Genomic DNA, 24,481 nt, shown 5'->3' on the forward strand with positions numbered 1-24,481 from the left:
AAAATACGCTGCAGGAGCACGGCCAACTTGCTTATTTACCACGCACCTAAGGAGGAGGAAGACTTCAATTAGCTGTGCCTCAGCTAGCACCTTGCTGCTGGTGCAAACCCGGCCGCAAAAGGGCACGTCGGACCGGCACGACCGCAGAACCGGCCGGGCCATGGCCATCATCAGCCTCGCAGCCAGCTTCTGACAAGGAAAGGGGTGGTTGAGCAACGCCACCCCGTCCGAGGCTGCGAGTCCCTGCACGCGCAGCGGTTTGCTTCAGGCTTGAGCAATAACCATGCTCCTGTGTCCCTCCCTGCCACCCCCAGCCCCGGCGAGGGTGACAAACAGCTTTATGTAAGCAGCAGGCACGCGGCGTTTGCTAGCCAGCTCCTGGGCACAGCCCGAGCTTCTCGGCGTGCTGCCCCCCGTGGAAGACGTGGGGACACGTGGGGACAGCAGAGAGGGCCTCTCAGAAATCAAGAGCCATGAACCTGGAGCCACACGGGCTGAACTCTGAAAGAGAAAGACATTCAGGTCACACGTATCTTACTGCAGCTCTCTGGTACCACCGGCTTCTCCTGGGTCACGTTTTCCACTGCTGCCCTACTGAAAACCTTTTTTTCCCCTCTAGTTGGTGGTCTCCCCCCCCCATACACTGCGTATGGGAGAGGAATGTCCACATACTACCCCACCAGCCCTGAGTTCACGGGGAGTGGCTAGAGACTGGCTAATTATAGCTTCATCAGAAAAACAAACAAGGCAGAAGTAAGACCGGCAGCACCCCTCGGCTCCTCTGCAGAGGGGAAACGTAAAACTCCCACAAGATGGAAAAATGCTGATTCGAGGCTCAAAAAAAAAAAAGAAAAAAAAGCATAGTTTTACAAGAGCTCAAGGGACTTTCCAAATGAGGTGCGATTCAGATTTCACATGGGGGCGAGGGAAACGAGGGAAAAAAAAAACAACACAAAGAGCAGTTGTTGTGAAAAGCCTACCAGATGCTCCCCTACAAGGCCAAGAAGAAACTAAAGAGTGCTTGAGAAACAGCCTTCCGCTATGGAGCAACAGCAGTTAACCCCAACCACTCACAAGATGTCACCTCTTGTCCACTCCGCTCCCTGCAACAAATGGATGTGCAAAAGCAAAGCCCGCATGTCTCGAGGCATGCCCCAGATAGCACAGATCTCAGGTGGGACTGGGTTCACTCGATATAAACCCATCACAGCTCTCCCTGGGGCTCACTGGAGGTGTGTTTTCTGCGAGGAAGCATCCTCCCAGCCTCCACAACAACGAGGACGAAGGAAGGGCTCAGTCCTCCCTGGGCTGGGGCTCATCTGGACACATTTGTTCATTCCTCCGCCTGGCACCCTCTCAGCTGCTGATCACGCAGTCCTTTCTGCCTGCTTTCTGGGGAACAAAACGGGTATTTATGTGAAACGTCGGGCGAGTAGCTCAGTGCCACGCAGAGGTACGCGAAGCGCTGGAAGACACAGTCCCAGCAGGGCTGTCTGAAAGCAGCCGAGGGCACAGCAATTGTTCTGGGAGCGGGCAGAGGAGAACAAAGGCAGCACCGAGCCTGGCACAGCTCCCCGGAGGGGTTATGCAAGCAAAACCACCGCTACCAGCGCAAACTGAGCGCCGCTGTCACGCTTGGAGGGTCCTTTCCTTCACCACGGCGCTGGATCCTCACCGATCAAACCCCGTGCTCCTCACCTGCCCTTCCTGGTTCACAGCACTACGAGTATCGCAGCCAGCCCTGCTGCTACACCGCCGAGAAGCCGGACCTCGGGTTCATCTCATGGTCTATAGAAAGCACTAAAACATGCCTCAAAGCCCCTAGCACACCTAGGCCATTGCCGTTTAGCCACTACGCGGAGATTTCCGACACCAACTCGCAGGTGGAAGGGAATCTTGTCAGCCTCCTGGAAGCTGTGAATGAGAACAGTTCAGGTCAAAAGCACACAGCTGCAAAAAACGGGGCACAAGCAGGTCAGGCCTCCCGAAACAACCCTCGCCATAGAGCAGGCTCTGCTGCGGGCGAGCACTTTGGAATCGCTTTTTGGGGTTTTTACGGCCAGAACGGTGCAGTTGGCAGCAGGGGCAAGCGATGGTCACAAACCCGTATCCACAGAGATTTTTGGCCCTACCGAAAAGCGAGGTTTTTAAGGCGACCAGAGCCAAAGTGCTGGTAGATCATGGGATGGCGAGGCTCGGTGTAACACCGCCGGGGCACAGAGACAGGCCGGAGGGTGGGTGGCCAGGGGTCACCTCCGCCAGCGGGGCCAGCAGATACCCAGGCAGCAAGGGGCCGGGAACCCTGCGCTTCGGAGGCTGGAAGCACGCAATGAATAGGGAAAAAAAAACGCGATTTCCCCTCACTTTTCAGAACAAAGTTCCCAGTGCCGAGCAGCCCCTTGTGCTGGCGGCACGGGCAGGCTCCTGGCCTCGGGGAAAAAAAAAACGTGTTTGAGGGCGAGCTCCGAGCCCCAGAGCCCAGCACGCCCCGCACCAGCCTCCCCCGAGCCCCTGCCTGCTCCGAGGACCCCCGGCTGCTCTCCTCAGGGAGCCGAGGCTCCGAGGGCAGCGAGCCCCCGGCCTCTCCTCAGCCCCCGGAGCCCCCGGGGCAGCGCCGCCCGGCCCCGGCCCCGGCCCCCCGGCTCTCACCATCGCCGCCGCCGCCGCCGCCTCCTCCTCGGCCGCCGCCGCCGCTCCGGGGCCCGGTGCCCGGCCCCGCTCGGCTCCGCCCCGGCCTCCCGCACCACAGCGCCCGCTGCGGGCCGCGCCGGGTGTAGGGCGGCCGGGAGGAGCCCCAGAAGTGCGGGGCCACACCGAAAAGGGGCCCTGTAACCTTGTAATGCCCCGCGGAGCGGCCCCAGCCCCTCACGCCTCAGAGCTGGGCCAGAGCCTGCAGCTCCTCGATGCCCCCCACACGTTGTACATCGCCCTCTCCGTTCATGTTTCCTAACTCAAAGCACTCAGCTTTCCAAAAATCTCGTTAAAACCTCATTAGTCAACGCCACAACACAGCCCCGCTGCAAAATGTGCCCATCCAGCAGCTCGCGCGGGTTCCTGCGTGGCGTTCGTAACATTGGCATTTGACCTCCCGGGCCTTTGTTTCTGCAGGGTTTTGAGAACAGCGCTCAGGGCATTCCCGGCTAGTGCAAATATTTAACTCCGCTGTGTTAAAGCCATTTCATCAGCTGTCACCGTGCCATCCAAGCTGTCTCTTCACAGACGATGGCATCTCGCATCAGACAGACAGCACTTTTATCTCAAGAAAACTGCCCTCGTGGGATTGTTTTTAAGGAGTATTTGTAGCTATCAGATGTTCTTTTTAGCAGGAGGGAACAAACAGATCTGTTATTAAACCGCTATCAGATTCAGAAAGTAGGGTTTCATCGTGTGCACTTGGCAAGAAAGTCTGAGGCAACTCCAGACATGCTGTGCTTGCTGAATCAAAGAGCACTGAGGCCCTCAAACTTTCACAAAAGTGTTGGTATTTGGAAAAAAAAAAATGTTTAAAAAAGGCCTGAATAGCATTTAGGGTGCAGGAAGAGAACTTGTTTCTTAAAACCTCAAAAGCCTCTGGAGGATGCGTCGGCACAAATCTTGTTCAGCTTCACACGTTTTCACACAATGTCAGGAAGCAGAGGGCTTGGGTTGTTCAGGTTAGCTAAACACAGGTAGAAAGGAATAGGATGGCTTGCCATAAACCCAGGGGTGGGCAGGAAGGGACAGCAGGGGGGGGAAGAGCCCTTTCAGCAAGGGGACAACGGTGGCATGGGAACAAATGCATGGAGGTTGGCTGAGACCTGGGAGAGGGCTTGCTGCCGCTGGAGAGCTGAGGCTCCGCAGCGGCCTTTCTGCAAGAAAAGCAGGGACAAAAAGGCCCGATTTGTAGGTGAGGTTTTAGATGTTATGAAAGGGAGAAGATGGAGTTGCTGGGACAGAGAGGAGCCTGGATGCAGTTAGCCGATGAGCTTGTTTCCCCCTCCATGTCCCTGATGTGAGGACATAATGTATGCTCCTATACATTAAGGTCACTCAGTGCCAGGTCTTGCTATTGCTGTAAGAAGCCACTGAAGTGCAAACCCTATGGGTGCCATTTGGGGAATCAGGAGCACAAGCATTGCCAGATAACTCAAGCCTCAAAAGCCAGAGCCGCTTTCTCCAAAGCACATTACAAAGGACAACAGCTTCCTCACAGCCCTCAGTCCGAGCTTAAGGACCTCACCTTGACACTGGAAAACTCACTCCGTGGAGGTTTTCCATGCACAGAGACGGGAGCTGCCTCCCCAGGAGCACCCAGCACTCCTACCAGCATCGCCCATGCTCAAGCAGAGGTCTCACATGCTCCTTTAAAGGCTGGCTTGGAAAAAAAAGGCTGAAAATTTAAAAAGGGGGCAAACATTTCCCAGATCAACCCAGCAGGACATTCACCATTTACAAGCAGGTTCGTGCTGCCTGCCTAAGCACATCGCCACTGCATTAAGAAATACAAATCAATAGCTAAATCAGCAAAGCTCCAAGCACTGATCTCAGGCACAAGGCACAGTAAGCCTATGCTCTTAGCAAGCAGCATGGCTCGCCAGCAGGCAGGAATTAGAGCCTGTGCTCCAGCCAGCCGTGGCCTGCAGAAGATGGAAATGAGAAACACATTGGCTTGCTAGAACAGACCACGACATACACGCTGCGTCTCGCCCCAGCCTCATTTCCTCCCCATGCATTCCCTGCTGATGGACTGAAGACCGCAGTATGTGATGCTGGGAAGTCACTCGCAGCACCGAGCTGCTGTCAAGTCAGCAGATCTGGACCTCCAAGGGCTCCTCCGCTGGCCAAACCCTTTGTGCCTCCAGGGCAGGAATCCCGAGCACGCGACCGCATCCTCAGCCCCAGCACAGCCCGGAGACCCAGCCCTACCAGAAAGGGTCCTCAGCACGTTCACACAAGGGTTTCAACTCCACAGCAGGGCTGGGGGGCTGTCTTGTTTGGTTATTGAGCAGAAACATGCTTCTGAAGTAGGAGGGGATGCCACCCTACTGGCTTCCCCTGCCTCATCACAGCACAGAGGAATTGCCACGCTGGTCACTCACAGAGCCCTCAGTAACTAGCACAGGGCAGATACTGACTGCGAGCAATTCATCAGCTAAGCAGGGCATCTCATAAAAACATGGTGACATAGTTAATTAGATCATTTTAAGGAAATAACCTAACTATTTAGAAACGGAAAGTAGGAGCAGCAAAACTGCATTCCCTCTTTTAGTCTGTACAAGGCCCACATTTCCATCAAAGCAACCATGGTGTTAATGCAGCCCAAATCTCACTTCTGCCATCATTTGGCAAGTTTTGTTAGCATGGCTGTGCGCAAGCAGAGGGTAGGAAATCATCAGGAAGGGCCCTTGCAATGAAAGCATAAGCAAGGGTTTACATAGAAACCATTATATCTGGTTTAACCTGGAATTTTTCAGTTGATTTGTTTCATTTATAAGTAAATGGATCAAGAATGGGAGCTATATTCTACACCAGCAAAACTCCTTTCCTGTAATCTTAATTTATGCAACTTTATATTGTGCACATATGGGCTCAGTTCCTCAAAATGCCAGAAAATATTCCTATTTGGCAGGCAGCACAGGTTCTCATCTTATAGAAAATTGCCCCAAAATTGGTGGAATTAAGAGGAATCGCATTTCTTTTCTTGTTTCCAAGTTGCTCGGGACACAGAAGCAACTCAAAGTGCTGAAACGCGAGCCCTTGGAAATAAACATTTACATTAGGCCTTTTGTGTACGCACTGAGAAACACAAAACCCTGGCTTTATATAAACTCCACAGGAGTTCAAGAAAGCAGTGGGATATATTTTCAACATTTTTCCCCTAGAAAATTTCGGAAATGACTGCACTTTGAGATTACAGCTCAGGATTAGGAAATGGCAAGCCACCCAAAGAGCAGCAGCTCTGTAGGAAAAATAAAATAAAATAAAAAAGCTGACAGTTTCACACACACTCTCTCTCCCTTTTCCTGTCCAGTTTTATAGCTCTACATGTAGGTCCCCAGATTATTTTTTTTTCCTGCTGCTGAGTTGCAGATTGCAGCGACCAACATTTCCCAGCCAGCCTGGGTATTCCTTCCAAGTATTTACCCCAGTGCTCCCCCATGGGGTTTTTGGTGCTGCCTACAGCCATAGTGCCTTAGGTTTCCATTTCCAGGGGGTGGTCCTGCTGGAATGGAAGGATCCTGCCCCCGTTCACATCCACAGAGGTGTTTGAGAGTCTCTCAGGAGGTGACACCTCGCTGCAGGGCTCCAGGCTTGTCCTAGTGCCACCACTGTGCTGTCCTCTGCTGAGGATGCTCTGGGTGCAGAAGCTGAACAGGTCCCCACCCAGAGCAGGGGATTTTTTGGTTGCTTACACATCCGCCTTGTTCCTGTCACCCGTTTAAGGCAGCAGTGGGGAACAAAGCACCAACGCCTTTGTTCTGCCATCAGCATCAGCGCTGCATCCCGGTGGCAAGCTGGCTCACACTGCCTCGGGGACATCACGCAGGCTGTGATGCAGAAAAGATCTTAATTACATAGCACAAGATAACATGCCAAGGTGCATCAGGAGAGATCCTCATGCTTAGGCGTTAGCACTCACAGAAACTATGACAGTGAGCAAGTGAAACACTGTCACCAGCCTGAGCACCAGGATCCAGCCCTGGTTGGAGCAATGCCATGAATTACCACGTCCTGGCTTCGGCCAGCTGTCCAAGCTGCATATTGTGAAACTAGAAATTAAATACTTTGAGGCGATGCTAACAAGCGATGCTTCTTGGAGGCTGCAAAATAAATCTGAAAAATAAACCAGACCTGCCACCCTTTAAGGGGTTCCTAGAGCCTAATAGGCCACAACCCCATCACCAGCACAAATTCTGACCGGCTCCTGGCTGAAAAACCACCCTCAAAAACCACACACAGCAGTTCCTCTGCCTCCCCCTACCCCAGCAGCCCCCAGGCAGGAGCACCTAACACCGAGCATTTCATTTTTGCCAGATTTCCAGTGCAGCACAAAAGGATTTCAAGGTCTATCGCCTTAAACCACGGAACAGTGCTCCCATTCAAGTCCCAATTTTATTCATTTGCGAATGCATTTGCACCTCTTATCACACACTGAGGTGTATTAGCCCAGGGTTAGGATTCAGTTCCCAGCTCACGCACTTGAGATTTATCACCTCGAGTGGGATTTACACTACGGTTTTAGGAAGATGCAAGACTTCATTTGCACACAGCAGACCAAAAAAAAAAAAAAAAAAAAAAAAAAAAAAGAAAATAACAGCCCCTCCATGATATGGACTGGAAGACCTGCAGGAGGAAGGTGTCTCTCCCTCTTCCGACCATAGAGGGAGCTGATTCTCCAGCATTAGCCTTCCCAAAAAGCAGCACACCAGCTCCCAACCCCAACATACAGCCCAGAAATTATTTTGGCCCCTTTCCCCAGCACAACACCCAGACCTCACATGCGGAGGAAGAAGGCAATTTAGATTAAATAATTAAGGGCTCTGGATACTGTTTCCCCCTAAACTACAGGTGATCACAGAGGAAAAAAAAAAAAAAAAAAAAAAGAAAAAAACACTTTCTTAGATATGATTGATTGCTCTTGCTGAAGTTCAACACAGGAAAAGAAATCAGAGAGGAAAACCCTCCACCATTTGGCTGACAAGTCATCGTGCACTATAGCTCCCATATTTAAATTAATGATAAATTGCTTTTAAGAAGTGACTTGAGTCAGTGAGCATGTTATTAATCTTGCACTGGAGAACAGTCTTCCTATCCTCCTGTTCCGTAAATCACCCAAAGTGTTTAGGGGTTTGTCTGACAAGCTCTGAAGCTGTATCTTCCTTGTCAATCTTATCAACCACTTGTTTAATTGTAAAAATGTAAATAAAATGCAGCACAAGCTGGCCCAATGCCTCATGACTCGCACATCGCCTCCAAAGGGAGAGGAACAGGAGGTTCCCCAGCTGCACTCGAGGCTTTTCAAGGATCAGAACAACTCCAATGAATGAGCCGTGTCTGACCCCAGAGCACAGTGGCAGCTTGGTGAGAACAAGATGCACGTGCCAGGAAAGCCTCCGTGATTTCCTTGTGCCTCAGCAACATCAGATCAGGTATTAATTGAAGAGCAAGACCCCCTGGGGCAAAAAATAAACTGGAACAAAGTCACACGTGGCTTTGTTCAGCATCCTTGGGATCACCCAGGACTTTGTTCATCATCATCTAGTGCTACACCAGACAGAGATGCTTTCGGTGGCAGCAGGGATTATGAGCACCTGTGGCACTAAGGGATGTAATTCAGTGATGGGACTCGGCAAGTCATGTTGATTGTTGGCCTTGATGTTCTTGAAGGTCCTTTCCAACCTCAAGGATTATATGAAAGACAATCCCAGCACTGGCTTCTCTGGTGTTAATGGAGTGTTCTCTCATATCCAGCCGGCTCAGGTTGCACTGGTAAATAAAACATCTCACTTCAACATCAGGACGCTCAGCCAAGTAAGTGGATACCCAACACAAAGGGTAATCTGCTAATTACATCCCAGCGTGCAAAGACATTGCTGATGATACCACACACACTGAAAAATTAATGGCCAGCTAGGACTTGAATGTGCACCAACACAAGGCTTTTCAAGTCCTCTGGCAACTCCTACCTCTGCAAGCCCAACATCAGCATCTCATCATCATGTCTTGGGACCTGAGGCTGTGAAATTGCTCTCAGCATCAGCAGAAAAGCACCCATAGAGGAGTAACTCTTACTGGAGAGCAATCTGCTCCCCCAGCATTAGCTGGGGTAAGAAATAACTTCTAGGTTTGGGAGCTGGAAAGGTGCACAATGGTCTAAAGATCTAAAACATGTAGGGTTTTTTTTTTTGTATCTTCCAAAAAAAATCTCAAACAGAATAACATGTCAGCTAAGGATATGTTAGCTACCTACAGCGTGCACCCACACACCGCAGTGCAGGCCATTTTCCAAAGCAATTCAAGCACCTCAGCTTCACCAAAGGCAAGTAACACCAAATGGCCCTTTAGGAAAGCTGATTTAACACACAGCATTTATAAACAGCTTTGGGTTACGCTTCTCCCATCCTGGTGCATTCTTTGACCCTCGCAGAAAGGCATTAAAGCAGCGTGGCAGAGATCTTGTTAAACAGCCACTTGCTAAATCAAAAACCCAAATCAATAGCATAGGCATAGCCTGACTTTAGAAACTACTTACAAACTAAATTAAAGAGCAGTCGCGTTGCCAATTGACAAGATTAGAAAGGTTTCCCTAGCAATTGTTGAGCTTACAAACTAATAAACAATGCAGACAGAAGACAGAGCATGGTGGAGGGAGGCATTTGCACTGATGGTTTTTGAACAAATCTGGTCACGTCTCAAGGGCTTGCAGAAAATCTTATCTTTAAAAAAAATAAGAAAGGAAAAGTTTCCTGGATATTTCTCTTCACCAAGTGCTTCACACTAGCCCAGGGAAGCTCACAGCAGTGCCAAAGTCCAACAGCAGAGCAGTGGACGGGGATTAAAATAACAACAAGGTTGTTTGCTTGGGCAAAGGGAGCAGGGTGGGCTCCTCCAAACCAGACCTTCACCCACAGCTCCCAGGGGGTGAAGGAAGAGCAAATACCTCAACAGGGAACCAGGCCCCATGGCTCACCTGCTTCCCAAAGTTTTATAGGGGAATGAAAGAAACATCTGGAAGGTCTGGAAGGTGAGAGAGAAGGAAACAGGGTTGCAGCCAAGCTATCTTCAAATTCCTCTCCTAAGGAAGGACAAACAACTTTCCACATCAACTGTGGCCAGGGTTAGAAGTAATAAGGTAAAACTGCAGCAAGACGAGGCATGCAGAAAGCGTTTATAGCAGTCAGAGCAGTAAAGCACAAGGATAAATTCACCATAGGAACCAGAAATCCCCCCAGCAGAGGGTCTTTGCAAAGTGGCTCATCCCAAGCAGCACTGCTAAAGTAGGAGAGATGAGCTGGGTGACCCCAGCCTTATTCCCTGCCTTTCCACAAAACACCATTGTGCTTTAGGCAGCAAAGCCTTGATTTCTGCTTATCAGACCCAAAATAGAGAGGCACAGCCTGGGCTCAGGGGGCCTCAGCTCCTACCAGCTCTGCGTGCCCAGGCTGTCCCCCCGACCCCATCCATTGAGCCCCCCGACACGGAGCTGTGGTGGGCAATGCAGAATGAGCCCTGGCATTATTCCCCAGCCCCTTTTGGGTGGGGGGTGAAGGAACAAGGGGAAAGAAAGGGAGGGAGGCAGGCGTTGCTGCTGCCCTGAGCAATGCAGCCTAGCAACCCTAACACAATAAGGCATGGATTTGCAAATTTGGGGATTTGGGGAGCCTCTCAGCAAGGGGAAACTTGCTCTTCTGTGCCTCTTAGGAGAGGCATCACCGCCACTGATTGCTTTCCTCACCCAGATAGCTCATTCAGGGCTTTCCCTGAAACAATTGCCTAAAAATAGGCTGGAAAGGGAGAGCCCCATTTATCAGGCTCAGCTTAGGTGAACCATCTCAAAAAGGGCTGCTTCAAGGCCAGAGCCGTACAAAAATAGCTCCAAACCTCTCAGAGCCCAGCTTTTACTGTTGCTGCCCAAGCATTTTCACCTGTCTGATTACTGTTTGCTTTTTGAACAGGCCACACTGGCACCACTCAGAGACTTGCTCACAGAACAAGCTGCATTTGCAGGAGTTGCACCTTCTCCCAAGCCACATGTCCCACAGAAATACCACACCTGCAGAGTTTCACTCCTTGTATTTGATTATATTTGTATGGAGAAGCCCAGGGGCAGGGACAAACCCCGTGCTGCCCAGCACAAAGCCATCTCCCCCAGAAAGCCCCAGGGTACATCCCACCTACCTCAGAGACCTGCGGCGGAAAGGAGATGGATGCTTTGGCTTCTCAAGGGACCCCTCGCCCTAAAGGCCACAAACCAAGTCTGTTCCCATCCAGGAGCAGCAGAGATGGGGCAGAAAGGGACACAAAGCTACTTCATGGACTGAGAAACCCAGCCCAGCTGGAGACTGGGCTTAAATATTCTCCAGGGAGCCATAGGGGTGGTGGAGGCCCCAGGTGAGGCTGCTCGGGGCTGTTAAGGCCCAGCAGTGCCCTCAGGGACACCTGGCCCCGGGAATGACTACAAAGGCTCCCCTTTGTGGTAAATCATGTCTTTTAGCAGGGCAAGAGTCTGCCTGGGTTTACAAGAACTGGAAAAGTGCTTGGGAAGCATTTCCCCCAGCCTTGAAAGCCACAAAGACGAGCACCAAAGAGTATCACCCTCTGGGTTTTGTCAGCCCCATGGTGAGAGCTGGCGGTGGCCCCGTTCTCCAGGACATCCTGACCAGGTGGAGCTGCAGCACCATACCTATTTTCATCCCTATTTTGCTCTGCAGGAGTCCAGGAGGGGATGGGGGAACTACAGGCAGCAATGACCTGCTGCAATAACCACCGGGCTCCCCGTTTTCCAGAGACCCACTCAAGTGACAAGAGATACCGAGGGGACACGTTTGGCCACGGCCAGCTGCACAGAAAGCTGCGAGCACGAGTCTTCTTCTCTAGGGTTTTCCCCTGCATTTCCATTTCCCTTTTCTGCCTCTCAGCACCTCCAGCTTGCCTCTTGGCATCCCTCCCGCATCAGGCGCCGCTTGCTCCCAGTGACGCCGCCACGGCCCATAAAGAGGAGGCAGCAGGCATCACCGTGCGAGCTCGGTGGTGCACCACGGGGCCACCAGACCCCCTGGAGGAGAAGCTGTCACCCCGGCGGGCTCAGCCACCACTCCTTCTCCTTTCCACCTTTACCAGGAAAATCCACGTCCAAGGTAGGGGTGCGCAGGACGGAGGAGTGGGGAGCTTTGCTGGGGTGGTGAGGGTGTGATTTGGGAAGGGAACGGCATCTGCACTGATTTTTCTGGAGGGAGGTTAGGCACAGTGAACCCTCGGAGCATCAAGGGTGATAATTGCATGTCCATCCTATTCCTCTGCTTGTTTCCCCCCCCCCCCAGATCCCACCCAATGCGTTACAATGCTCCCAGCTGAACGCCTCTCCTGGTGAAAGCCATCCTCAATCTCTCTTCTCATTAAAAATAAAAATAAAAAATACAGAGGTGGCAGCTGAACTCCTCCAGGCCGCACTTTGTCCAAACTGGATGGAACTGCAGAAGCAGAGATGTTCCAGGAATAAGGGAAAGCACCGGGATTGATGCCAACCCCTTCCCCTGATGGCTCTTCCCCTCTCCCTGCAGGCTCAGCACCAAGCCCTCTCTCGTCCCGCTCCTGGATGGAGGTCCAGCTCCTAAACACCATCCTGGGGGGGCCAGGACAGTGGACACCCATCGGGGACCCCCCCAACAAGGCGATCCCCTGGCTGGCTGCAGGTCGGTGTGCTCCCAAGGGGCAGCATGCAAAGGTGGGTGGTGAAAAACCTCCCTGCTTGGGGTTTGGGGGGACTTGTAAATGCCACCAATTACCTGGGAACTCCTCACACATCCTCAGTTTTTCCATTTTCTGGGTTTTGTTTCCCAGTCCTGGGCTTTGGGGCAGATGGGACTCCCCTGGGGGAAAAGGGAAGTTTACCAGAGCACCTCGCTCGGGGTGAAAGGTGCAGCAGAAGCAATCCTGCTCCCACGCCTCCAGCTTCCCCACCCCAAACCTGCCCACACGTCCCCTCGTCCTGCACGAACTCGCTGTCTCTGCCTCCCAGCAAGGAAAACGCAGGGACCTGAGCCAAACCAGGAACTGGTTTGACACAGCCACCTCCCACTCCCCGACCTGCAGCCAGACCTGCTCTCACAAACCTCTGGTCCCTGGCAGAGAGGATGAGTGTCCCGGAATGGGATTCAAAGCCTCTGCAGGCCACTACCTGGGGACTTTTCCTTCACCCTCCTGTACTTCCATGGGGAGGTGCTTCTGGAGAGCCTGGTGTGTCCAGAGCCACGCCAGCACCCTGGGCAGGATGAGGCTTGCAGCTTTGATGCTGCCGTATCCATCACCTGGTTTCATCCTGCCTCTGGGCATGCTGCCCACCCTTGCCAAAGTCCACCCCGATGTCACACCTTGGCAGACGAGGTGCCTGCGTGCCCCTCTGCCCTGCCACTTGTCCCCCGTGCAGCTCAGGGCACGATGACCCGGTTGTCCTGACCGCCTGTGCCCCATTCTGCTGCCAACAGGTCATGGAGCTGCTGCGCCAGGACCTGCAGCACCGGGACCTGCAGCAGGGCTCAACAGTGGTGAGCCCCCTGAGGCTGGCCGTGGGGTGAGGACGACCTGGAACACAAGTGCTGGAGACCGGGGCAGGGGGCTTGGTGCCCTGTTTCTGTCCGTACCGCTGCCAGCAGATAATTTCCAAGAGAACTCGGAGTGAGAGCAAAACAATGTTTCATTTAAAATACACCGGCCAATATTTTCGGGTGCTGAATTTCACCTGGTGTAAAGCAACCTCTCTCTTCAAGTAGACCATAAGTGCTCAGTGCTTCACGAGCTGGTTGTTTTCCTACTTATTTTCGCCCCGCATTTGGCACAGCCCTCTCGGCTCTAAGTTTCAGGCTGACCTCCAGCTGCCGTGGCAAGCAGGCAGGTATCCATGAGCGCAGTGATTTAACTGCTTAAGAGAGGATTTGCACTGGGAGGTTGTACCCAGACAGAAACAGGAGGTTATGTTTCTCCTGGGGGGTACATGAGGGGCTGGAGGAGCACCCAACGTTTCAGCAGCACTGGGTTTAGGTCCATAGATTTTCAACGTTTCCTAAGGCATCTTTCCAAGAGTGTGATGTCCCCAGATGGGTCTGGGGCAAAAATTCAGCAATTTGGGGGCTGTACAAAAGTTGGCTGATTCTGAATTGGGTGGGAAGCGAGCTGCCCGTTCACTCTGCATCCTGACAAACCCAGCTTTGGCCCTTTGCAACCACGGGCTTTAGGAGCCACTTAAATGGTGCAACCCAAAAGCTCAGACATGCAAAAATATGCACAGCTGGTGGGGCACAGCCAGCAAAGCATCTTCCCAAACCCCCTCCCGTGCTGGTTTTTGTCCTGGCCCCTCCAGCCTGGCCCTTTAAGTAACTTGAGCCTGCAAAGCCCAGTCCCTAACTTCAATGGAGAGGGAAAATGCTGCTTTCCCTCCCCAAACCTCTGGGTCTTTCTTTTAAAGAGCAGCACTTCTGGAGGAGGGAAGGGAAGGTTTGCTAAGGATGGGGCAGCGAGCATCCACCTCCCGCAGCGGGGCGAATTCACCACGCCGCTGCCTTCTCTCCAACCCAAAATGCTTCCTGCAGCTTTCCCCCCACCGCCGCCACTCTTTGGCAAAGCCCAGCTGATTTCCAAACCCTCCGTGGCTGCTGGGGGTTGGTGCAAAGGTTTAATTATTTGCTCTTCCTCGGGAGTGGAGCGCCGGGACAGGGAGAAGGTCAGGTCCCGCTGTCGGCGGCTGCAAAGCGCGGCCGGTGGTGCGTGCGGCTCCTCTCCCAGCCCTTCCTTCCTCATCTCCCAGAGCCCACCATGGCTCCACAGGCATTTTGGGGCTCCATCTCCCTGCTTTGCTGCTCCTTCCTGAGCACGGCAAAAGGTAAGAGGCTTTGGGGCCGAGGCTGCCCTGGGAAGCGGGACAGATGCTTGTCCCGGCACACAAAAAGCATCCCGGGGCTCGCTGCTCTGCACGGAGCCCTGCAAAAGTCCCTAAATGGGGAGGGAAGAGGTACTGCCATGGCAGCTGCCACCGAGCATCTCAGGGGTTTGGGGAATTTGGGGGACCAGGGAGGTCCTCCCAGGGGGCAGGGAACAGCTGGGAGCTGGGGCTTTTCCAACCGCGCACAGCACGCAAATACAGAAACTCTTTGGGCAGGCCTGGGAAGTTAGCTGGATTTCCATCGATTCCTGCTCAAATTGGGAATTTTTCCCTCCCCTGAGGCTGTGCTAACTTTTCAGAGGGATTTTAAAACCCCGTTTGTCATTATAACAGAAGTAGCAAAACCATCAAACATTTCAGGTGCTCAGCAAGCGCATCAGATTTGCAGGAGAAATTTAAGTGGCTTTAGAAAAAGAGATTAGACCGAATGTCTGTCGTGGCAAAGGCACCCCTGCCCCAAATTGTATGTGCAGAGGAACAAGAGAAGCAACTCCAAGCAATTCTGAACAAGTCAGATTAAAGCAAAGCAGAGTTTGGATCCAAAGCTGTCCCTAGCCAGCTTCATTTTGCCCTACCTTGCAGTAGGTCAGTGATAAAATTAAGAGTGGGAGATTTTGATACAACTACTTATCTACTCAGGAGGGGAAAAAGGGAAAATGTAGGAGATGAAGAGTACAGTCTCTCTTCTCTCCTAGCAAAAAAAAAGTTGTTGTCCCCAAGTTAATGCACTCTGTATTAATTAATGCAGTGTGCTGGAAAAAAAAAAAAAAAAAACTTCAAAATATCTCTCCTATCTGTGGGCACACTCAGAAAAATTTGCTTCAGGATTAAAGAGTTTGCATGGGATTTTCCAAAAGTGCTGAAGTCCCCAAGCAGGGCCCCTGCTCTGGCCGTTATTTCCAAGGCAAGGGTGGAAATGCAACCAGGAATATCCAAATATTGGATTTATCTAAATTGGATATATCCATATTGGATATTTGGATACTCCTGGAATATCCAAATTTCCCTTAACCCACAAATATTATAGAAATAGAAAAAGTAGGAAGGGGGAGCGCAGGTGTAGCAGGGTGTGCCACAAGCAGCTGTCCATGTAGAGAGGAAATTTGGGATTTGTACTACGGGACACGGGCTTCAAAGAGCACCCAGTGCAGTTCACAACCATCCCCGGCCCTCTGGCACATGGGGAGCGGAGGGAGCGATGACCACGACCCCACAACGTTTGTGCCTGTCCCCAGGGGACCCGCAGGCGCTCTCCTTCCCAGCCGGCAGGCAGTACCAGTACCGCTACGCCCTGGCCATGAGGCTGGACCCCCTGGCTGTGCTGTCCTCCGGGGGAAGCTGGCTGCAGGCGGAGGCGCTGCTGGGGGTGCGCCGGCTCTGGAGGGACCCCGGCGGGGAGGAGCTGCTCCGGGTGCAGGTACGTCTCCTGCAAGGGGTGCTGCTGCTTTTCCTTCACCCCTTTCCCTTGCCAGCATCCCCACGAGATGCACGGCAGCTTTCCAGCAGACACCGTTGCTCTCTGCTCTCCTAGATCCAGGAGCTGAAAGCCCGACAGCAGCCAGAAGAGGCGAAGGGGCAGGCTGGTGCTGGAGGTCCCCCTGCCGAGATCGCGCTAAGCCCAGAGGCACAGGCAGAGCTCCAACAGCCGATTTTCATCTCCTGGAGCAGTGGCAAGGTCAGCTGGAAGCCTCTTGCAGGGATCCAAAGCTTTCCTGGCTACGAAGCTCATACGAGCACCTGCCCTGGCTCTCCTTTCACATCAGAGCACGAGGAGGAGAGCAGTGGCACGTACAGGAGCACACGGTCTACTGCAGTGCAGCATCACCCTGGGTTTATCCCCATCCTCCAGAAGGGTTTTATCTGCGTTTTGGTCCTGACGGTGGGATATGAGCTCCTTTGTGACCTTCTCCTCCTTAGAGGATTTTTTTTTTTTTTTTAAAGATTAAAACGTGTGGGCACACCTCCACAACACCAGCTGAGGGATGTGATAGTGAAACCTTCGGGGCATTGCTTAGGTTGCAGGGGAGATGCCTTTCTCTGGAGGCCCTGAGAGCCATCCCCACAGCCTGACAGCACATCTTACCCCGCCAGGTCAAAGCCCTCTATGGGGACGAAGCAGAAGGCACCCTGATCTCCAACCTGAAGCGAGGCATCGCCAGTCTGCTCCAGCTGCAGCCCCACACCGGCACCACTGTCGAGGTAGGGGGCTGTGAACAGCAACTGGGAAATATGAACCATCTGCAACTGGTTTTTAGGACCAGGCACATTTACAGAATTATCCTCTTTCCTTGGATGAAGGGAAAAACGTCCACAAGGGTTTCTGCCAAGCGGGGTTTATCTGTGTTTCAGGAGGACGCCTCTGGAAGCTGCCGGGTCACGTACACCGTGTCCAACCACTCCATCACAAAGACAAAAGATCTCCTCAGCTGCACGAAGCCAAAATTGGGATTCACCTCTGTGAACAAGGCAAGTCCATGGCTCTCGGGGTGGTGGTAGAGCTCAGCTTAGGTCAAGCATATTAGGGCTGTCCCCCCAAATCCTCCTACAGGCGTGCTTTGAATCCAGCAGGCAGCCTTCCGTGCCAGCCTGGGACAAGCTTTCAGCCCCTGGCATGAAGAGGTGAAACTCTGTGGGCCTTCATGCAGTTATTTCTGCCCCAATTACAATATATATAAAAATAATTTTATTAAATTCAATGTAGAAATGAACATGGCCACGGAGATCCCCCATGGGCTTTGCAGGAGTCTTGTCACCTGGCAGCCAAACGCAGTGTTCACATCAAGCAAGCTTTCTGGCTGTTATGGCAAACTCACCCCCAAAAATAAGTTCTGCCAGCACATTTTTAGGAAATGGGGTTTTATCCAGAGCAGGAGGTGATGTCTGTGAGAAAAAAACAGGAGTGGGTAGGCTTCCAATTCGCCATCCCCAGGCATGTCCCACTCCAGGCAGGAGCATCCCAAGGCAGGGCGACGCCACCCTGTAATAAAAGAGAAGGCCCACACGGTGTCACCAGTCCTCCTCCACACACCACGGTCCTCACCAGGGGCTGCCTTCTCCCGCCCCCAGGAAGAGATGGGGCCCTTCTGGATCTTCCTTTTTTCCAGATTTTTGGAGTCCAGTGGCAGCCCACCAGCACAAGCCAGTACGTGGTGAAAGACGGCGTGCTCCAGTCGGTGCTGGCGGAGGAAAGCCACATGGTGGCTCTAGCCCTGAGGTCCACCACCGGCATCAAAATCAGCTCAAGGTGAGCAATGTCCCTGTCCCCCTGCCTGGACGGGGTGGCTCAGTGTAGGACCAACGCACCCACCAGGGGCTGCTTCTCCCCTAACAGGCAGCAGCTCGAGCTGGTGTCCTCATCTCCTGCCCCAGAAGAAGAGGCCAGGAGGAGCCTGGAGGACGCGCTGGCAGGCACGGATGGCCAGCACCAGCCCCTGGGCATGGCCAGCCTGCCCTTCAGGAGGAGCTGCACCCACTGCCCCTCGGTTGGTGACATGGCATGGCCCCAAAAATCTCCACGTGCCTGGGGTGGATGGGAGGAGGTGGAAGGATTTGGGGTTAAACCGCAGAGAGGGTGCACAACTGGCACATTCAGCCGGGGTAAACACACCCTGGGGGTGAGGTCAGGACGTGCTTCCACCACTGGTTAGGCTGGAAAGGACAAATTTCTGCCTCCTCAATTCACCCAGGCATTTCACTTGGTAATTCTGGAGCCACAGGGACTGGCAGGCACTGGTGATGCCTTCAGTCTTTCAAACTGAGGATTTGGGGCACAAGCCCTCAGCAGTGCAGGTGGGACCATGCAGTAGGTCATCCCTCTGGCTCATCCCTCTGGCTGCATGGCCTAAATTCAGCATCCCAAGGGGCCACTTCCACTCCTAAACATTACCTGAGTTTAAATATTATCCCTTGACTCAGGATCTGAGAGAAAGAGGCGACATTCCCCCAAATGTCCTTTCAGCTGGTAGCCTACCTGAAGACCTTTGACGGCCAGAGAGCCAAGAGGGACGTCTCGCAGGCAGCAGCGTGGCAGTTCCAGAGGTTCCTCCAGATGCTGCGTGGTGCCAAGAGGAGAGATGTGCTGCAGCTCCTGAAGAGGGCTCCCGAGGAGATGCTGTGAGGCTCGGGGTCGCTACCTCACCAAAAGGGGCTTTCCGTGCCGATAAATGGCACGTAGGGCCGTGGCACGTAGGGACGCTTCTGTGCTGCTCTGTAACTACACCCAGCCCAGGCAGCGGCACAATAGCTTTCCCACCATGACCTGACAAGTCCAAAATTGCTCTGGTTTTCCTGAATTCCCACACTGTACAACCACTACATGGCCTTTTTTTTTTTTTTTTTTTTTTGATTAAGCTGGCATTGGAGCAGAACAAATGCTCCGTTTACACAATGTCCACCCGTGCCCATAGCATCCATCCTGGTCAGTGCAAGCCCTAAAAATGGGGAAGTTCAGAGCAAGAGCCAACATTTTGGGTCTTGTCCCACATGAACTGAAGCTCCAATGAGTCCTAAAGCACAGAGAGGGGGATGAGCGTCTTCTTCAGCACCACCAGTGACAACCTCCTCCCCCTCCCTCCAGCCCCTTCGTCGTGGAGGCAGCGGTGGCCGCGCAGTCGGTGGCATCCTTGGCGGCTCTCTCGGATTTCCTTGACTTCAGCAAGGAGCCCAAGTCCCTGCTGGAGACGTTTCTCTACGCAGCAGCTTTCTCCCCCCGGCCTTCAAAAGAGCTCCTCCGCTTGGTGCTGGTGAGTGGGGACATTCCTCTCCTTCCAGAGGGGTTCACGTCCAGGGCGGGGCCTCACCTGCTTTCAGCCAGGAGGGAACTGCAAAAAATATTTATCTGTAGATGCACAGATATATTCTATAGACATAAAAGTCTGTAATAGACCTTGCTACCCGTGTGATTATTTAATGTGCTTTTAATGGGACACTGGTGATAGGAGTAGATGTTCCTTGGGGAGAAGCATCCAGCAGAAGGAGCTTTACATCAGTGCATTACCAATAACAAAAGCTGAACTAAAAGCCACTGTGAAAAACCAGCATTTTATCCAACTAAACCATGCATCGCCTCCTCAAAAGCAGGCAGCTTCTCCTTACTGTTTAGATAGATGCTCTGAGATAACAGCTAAAACACACTCCTCCTTTCTCTTTTTCCCTTTTTTCTCCTGTTTCCTGACACCCAGGACAAGCTGGATGGGAAGCAGCTGGCCCCCGAGGTGCAGGAGACAGGGGTGGTTGCCCTGGGCTCCCTGGTGGGCAAGCTGTGCCGGCAGCGGCTGCGCGGGCTGCAGGTGGGTCCCTGCTACACCCCATCTTCCCCAGAGCCCAAAACCACCCTGGGCTTCCCAAAACACCCCCCGGCCCTCTCCTCATCCTCCTCCACTTCTGCTCGCCTGCCAAACCCGACCAGGAGGTGGAGCGTGGCGTTGAAGCCATCCTCGCAGGGCTGAGGGGTGCCAAGGAGGAGCCCGAGGTGGTGATCCACCTACTGGCCCTGGGGAATGCGGCACTGCCCGAGACCATCCCCATCCTCCTGGAGCATGCAGAGGAAGGTCCCGCTGCCATCTCAGCCGCGGCCATCTCTGCCCTGAGGAGATTCCCTGCCCGGCACATCTCCAGCAAGGTATGAGATGAAGCCACCAAACTTCTGTGCTTCTTTCCCATGGGGGTCCCCACCACCCTTGGAACCTCTCAAACCGCCCTCTCCCAGGTGAAGAGGGCGATGAGGAGGATTTTCCATGAGAAGAGGAAGAGCTACGAGAAAACGTGCCGCCTGGCTGCTGCAGAAATCCTCCTGGACAGCCAGCCCTTACCCATGGATGTCATCAACATCCTGCTGGCCACGGGGGAGATGGAAACAGAAACAGCGACGTTCCTGCTGCGCAAGGTCCAGAGCAGCCTGCGTGCTCCCCACCACCCCGCGAGGTGGGTTTGGAGCAGGAAGCCGCCTTTTTCCCCCTAGATTTACACTGCTTTTTTTCCTCCTCACTGCTCCAGCTTTTAATCCCTTAAAGCTGGGTCCCCAAAGCGGCCACAGGACCCAGACTTGTGGCTGCAGCAGAGTCCTTGGAGGGCAGGGCTCCGGCTCGCAGGGCAGCGCACGGTTTGTAACCGCATTAATCTCCCTATCGGCACGGAACAAGCCAAGAACTAACAGTTTCCAGAGCTAAGCAGAAGCTGCACAAAAATATTCAGATGGTTTATCCTAATAAACCAGAGGAGAGGCAAATTCCAGGGCAGCCCCAGTCTGCCCATTTCCCTCTTTGCTCACGCTCATCAGCGACTGAAACAGCTCTGAAGTTCATAGTTCCCTTTCTTTGCCCAGCCCTCCCTCATTTCCACTCGTTTTCCTTCCTTCCCGGTCCTTACACGTGGTTTCCCTCTTGCTTCCAGGAAGATAATGAAGGACATCATGGGAGACCCCCGGATAAACAACTACCACCACTTCTCGAAAGTTGGCATCTCCTCCTCCTTCTTGGGACCTCTGACAGGTGACACCACAGAGGACACCAGTCCCTCGCTCCCCTCTAAAGGCTGACGGAGGGGCTGGTGGGGAAAGGCAGGTTGCAGCAGAAGCCTCAGCTTTAGGGAAATGCCCCCAAAATCTCAGGCTGGGGCTTCCGAGCACGTCTCCCAGCACCATCTGATGCTGGCTGCTTGCCACCACCTGAGATGGGTTTGCCCTCCTTTGAGGTCCCTGTGACCACCCTGCTTTCCACAGCAGCAGGTGGGCTGGGCCCCATCACATATTTTTCCCAAATCCTGCTCATTTGACAGAGGATCTTCAGCTGGAGACAAAGCCAGGAGTAGGCTGTAGGTGGGAGTTTGTGCTCTTCCTGATAAGTCAAGATACTTAGCCCCGTTCCTCGGTTCTTTTGGTATTTTTAATAAGGTCTTCAAAGAGGAGAATCCTTGTACCGAGACAAAAATCGCCAAACTTCAAAGAGGCTACAGCAATCAGTGCCTGCTAAATATCTGCTTACATCTTCTCCCCTTGGCCCTCATTTCTGTCCCCCCTCGAGTTATCTCAGCCTAGCCTTGTAGGGGGCAAAATAGCCAACACCTGCAGGAAACCACTGCCCTGCTATTTCAAGAATGGAAGGAGAAGGCGCAGAGAAACTTTCCCCCTCTGAATAATTTAGCTTCACCAGGTGTTCATGGGCAGCTCTGTCTTTCAGCCACCGAGGACTTGCTCTCCACTTTTGGGCTGGATCTGCTGTTTTTGGAGGGCGGGTTCCTGAGAAAGAGCGTCTCCGACTTCTCGCTGCTCAGCCACGACAGGCAGCTCCGTGCGGCTCAGGTGAGAGGGCAGCAGTGGGGTTTGGCTTCTCCTCCCCACCCAGGGCACCCCGTAGCAGAAATCCCAGAGGGCGTGCAGCTTGTTTATTCACCCCCTTGCTATAAAAGTCACCGAAGGGAAGCCGTGCTCTGGAGAAGGGAGCCTACCCCAAAGGAGAAGGGTTGGACAGATGTAGCATCATGTTGGCCAAAAATGAGTCTCCAGCTGTGCTCCGTGCAGCTGACGCGTCCCCATTTCTGTGTTTTAGGTCACTATCGAAGCCCAAGGGATGGAGTCCATGCTGGGAGAGAGCGTCCTAGAAGGGGAAGAGGAGACAGAGCTGATGGCCGGGATGTCCGCCGTCTTCTTCGACGTTCAGCTGCGGCCGATCGTCTTCTTCCAGGGGTACGCAGACTTAATGGCCAAGGTTCTGCTGAGCAGCGGGGAGCCCACAAGCGTGGTGAAAGGGAACCTCCTGCTGATGGACCATCACCAGGTACTGGGTGGGGGTGACCCACCTTGGTCCCCGTTGGCCACCAGACAGGCCCATGATGCGCCGTGCAAGTCCCACACTTAAAATCCACCAGGTCATGCTCGTTCACTGTGGGTACACACGCAGGGCCGAGGTGGCACTGAGGCAGGTCTTTGGGCCAGGAGCTGGGCCTGGGCACAGCGAGCACTCCCCTCTCCTTCCCCCAGGTCATTCCCCTGCAGTCCGGCCTCCAGGTGGTGGTCAAAGTCCTGGGCGGGCTCGGCCTCGACATTTCGGCCAACGTGGACGTGAACATTTGGGAGCAGGAGCTGAGGACCAGCATCAAGACCAGGTCAACGGGTGGGGAGTTGCTTGACTGGGGGGGATACGGGATCCCCTGGGGGCTCAGCACCCAAAGCAAGGGCTGCCCCACCTCAGGCTGCCTCCTGCTGGGTCCAGCCATGCCTCAGACAAGGGGTGGTGGACACACAGGGTCTTCAATTCCATGGCTGGATTTACAACGGAGGAGTTTGAGGAGCTGTCCAGTGCCCAGGGTCTTTGCTTGGTGACCAGATTTGCTTGCTCCCCTCCTGCAGGGGAAGCCTCGCCATCGATTTCCAGGCGGAACTTGATGCCCCTTTCCTCCAAACCACCGTGAGAAGCCAGACGGAGGCAGAGTCCTCCATCCACTTCGACACCTTCCTGAGGTTCTCCAGCAGCCCGGTGCTCATGTGCCTGCAGCTGAGAGAGGAGCAGGTCCCATACAGGTAAGCTCCACGGAGCAGCAACACTGGCAGAGCTCCTCACCAAGGACAAGCCGTCCCCATCCTCAACACCCAGCACAGGAGGTGATAAATCTGCTTTATGCAGGAATTCATAGCCCACTGCTGCTAAGGATAACCCCCTGAACCCAGGCATTGCAACACTTACTTTATAAACATCATTGTAGGCTTGATAAAGAGGAGGACTTCCTGGGGAGAAGAGGGAATTAATGGGCATACATTTTTTGAGCACAGTGGGTCAGGACTGGCAGGGAAAGGGAAAAGATGTTGCAAGATGCTGGTGAATTGAGTGGATGTGCCATCAGGAGGCATGGAGCCCTGCAGAGGAACACGGTGCTCTGGAAGGATGAGGTCCACCAGCACGGTCTCCTGACCTCCTGCTGTCCCCTTGTTCCAACAGAGAGATCTTCACAGTCTCCAGATCTGCTGGGAACCAGAGCAGCACGGCTCGGAAGGGCAGGCAGGGCGCCGTGCCCAGCCGGGAGCTGGCCTTGCACCGGGACAACTCCAGGGCGTGCAGCCTCCTGCTAGCGGCTGAGAAGGAGGCATAGGAGAACCAGAGCACTTTGGGACTGGGTTACTGCATCCCCTCCTGCCACATGCCCCAGTTCTCCACGAGCCCAGCGTGCCCTGCCCGATTCCACCACAGCCACGCTGGGAAATGCTGAAATGGGGGCTTCAGAAGAGACTGAGAGGAACTGCTGCAGGTCATCAAGAGGTATCTCTGGTTTGGGGCCAGGTCTGACCTTCCCACCCTGGACTTTCCTTATCCTGAGTTCTTCTCCTTCATGGCTTGCTTGAAACCGGAGTGGTCCATATAACAAGCCTTGTAAAACTCTGCCTTCTGCTGCAAATAAGTTTCTGATAGCCTAAGAAAGCGTTCTGCAAGCTGATACCCAAAAATGCCACGTTTCCCCCACCCCATTTATTAGGCAGTCAGAAGGAAACACTTCTACAGCTGGCCAGCAGCAGATTGCCCACAGAGGGAGTGAATAGCACACACACACACCATTAACACACAGTTTTGTGATGCTGAGGAGTCCAAGAACACAAAAAAATTCTGGAGGAGGTCTGGGGTTTCTGTTATATATGTACATGTATTAATGCAGCCACATAGACATTCACCCCAGAATAATCCTCAGGGAGAAGCAGCACAGAAAAACAAAACGCTGCATGACCTGTTGCCACTTATTGCATCTTCTTTCCAGAGTAATCAGCTGTGTTTGCATTTATTTGCATATGAAGGCATCCAGCTCGGTGCCATCCTGTTATTCCCGCAGGGAATTTGCTCTCTGTTGCCAGGGTATGGCCAGTGC

At 53.3% G+C, this 24,481-nt stretch overlaps 3 protein-coding genes and 1 long non-coding RNA gene across 5 annotated transcripts in view; 2 read left to right on the plus strand and 2 right to left on the minus strand.

Moving 5' to 3' along the window:
- The window catches only part of SGPL1 (sphingosine-1-phosphate lyase 1), a 36,977-nt gene extending 25,947 nt beyond the window's left edge, over window positions 1–11,030 (minus strand). Inside the window, exon 1 of one of the 2 annotated variants that reach the window (XM_084525935.1) lies at window positions 10,879–11,030. Coding sequence is in view for 1 of the 2 variants with exons in the window: in XM_084525936.1 (XP_084382062.1) it covers window positions 2,650–2,652 (3 nt within the window). In the remaining variant the exon portion in view is untranslated. Of the gene's footprint in view, window positions 1–2,649; window positions 2,850–10,878 lie in introns of those variants that run through there. The other variant, XM_084525936.1, reaches the window with a different exon arrangement.
- Window positions 11,031–11,038: 8 nt separating this feature from the next.
- LOC311439790 (uncharacterized protein) lies at window positions 11,039–14,201 on the plus strand. Its single transcript, XM_084525937.1, has 4 exons — window positions 11,039–11,319; window positions 11,412–11,837; window positions 12,261–12,424; window positions 13,185–14,201. The coding sequence occupies exons 1-4, from the start codon at window positions 11,184–11,186 to the stop codon at window positions 13,272–13,274; spliced, it is 816 nt and encodes a 271-aa protein (XP_084382063.1). The 5' UTR covers window positions 11,039–11,183; the 3' UTR covers window positions 13,275–14,201.
- A 65-nt stretch (window positions 14,202–14,266) lies between these two features.
- LOC311439679 (microsomal triglyceride transfer protein-like) lies at window positions 14,267–24,340 on the plus strand. The gene is made up of 18 exons (XM_084525653.1): window positions 14,267–14,575; window positions 15,871–16,052; window positions 16,167–16,310; window positions 16,727–16,834; window positions 16,985–17,101; window positions 17,740–17,879; window positions 17,967–18,117; window positions 18,594–18,748; window positions 19,212–19,377; window positions 19,816–19,923; window positions 20,043–20,255; window positions 20,343–20,557; window positions 21,026–21,123; window positions 21,811–21,932; window positions 22,180–22,407; window positions 22,611–22,735; window positions 22,980–23,150; window positions 23,566–24,340. Exons 1-18 carry the CDS (start codon window positions 14,509–14,511, stop codon window positions 23,714–23,716), a joined length of 2,661 nt encoding a protein of 886 aa, XP_084381779.1. The 5' UTR covers window positions 14,267–14,508; the 3' UTR covers window positions 23,717–24,340.
- LOC311439680 lies at window positions 17,041–18,745 on the minus strand. Its single transcript, XR_014694893.1, has 2 exons — window positions 18,606–18,745; window positions 17,041–17,612 (listed from the first exon to the last, which is right to left on the minus strand). It is a non-coding gene; the product is annotated as an uncharacterized lncRNA (long non-coding RNA).
- Window positions 24,341–24,481: the final 141 nt, after the last annotated feature.

Source organism: Aythya ferina (assembly GCF_964211825.1).
Source record: "Aythya ferina genome assembly, chromosome: 7".
In the NCBI taxonomy this organism is placed as follows: Eukaryota; Metazoa; Chordata; class Aves; order Anseriformes; family Anatidae; genus Aythya; species Aythya ferina.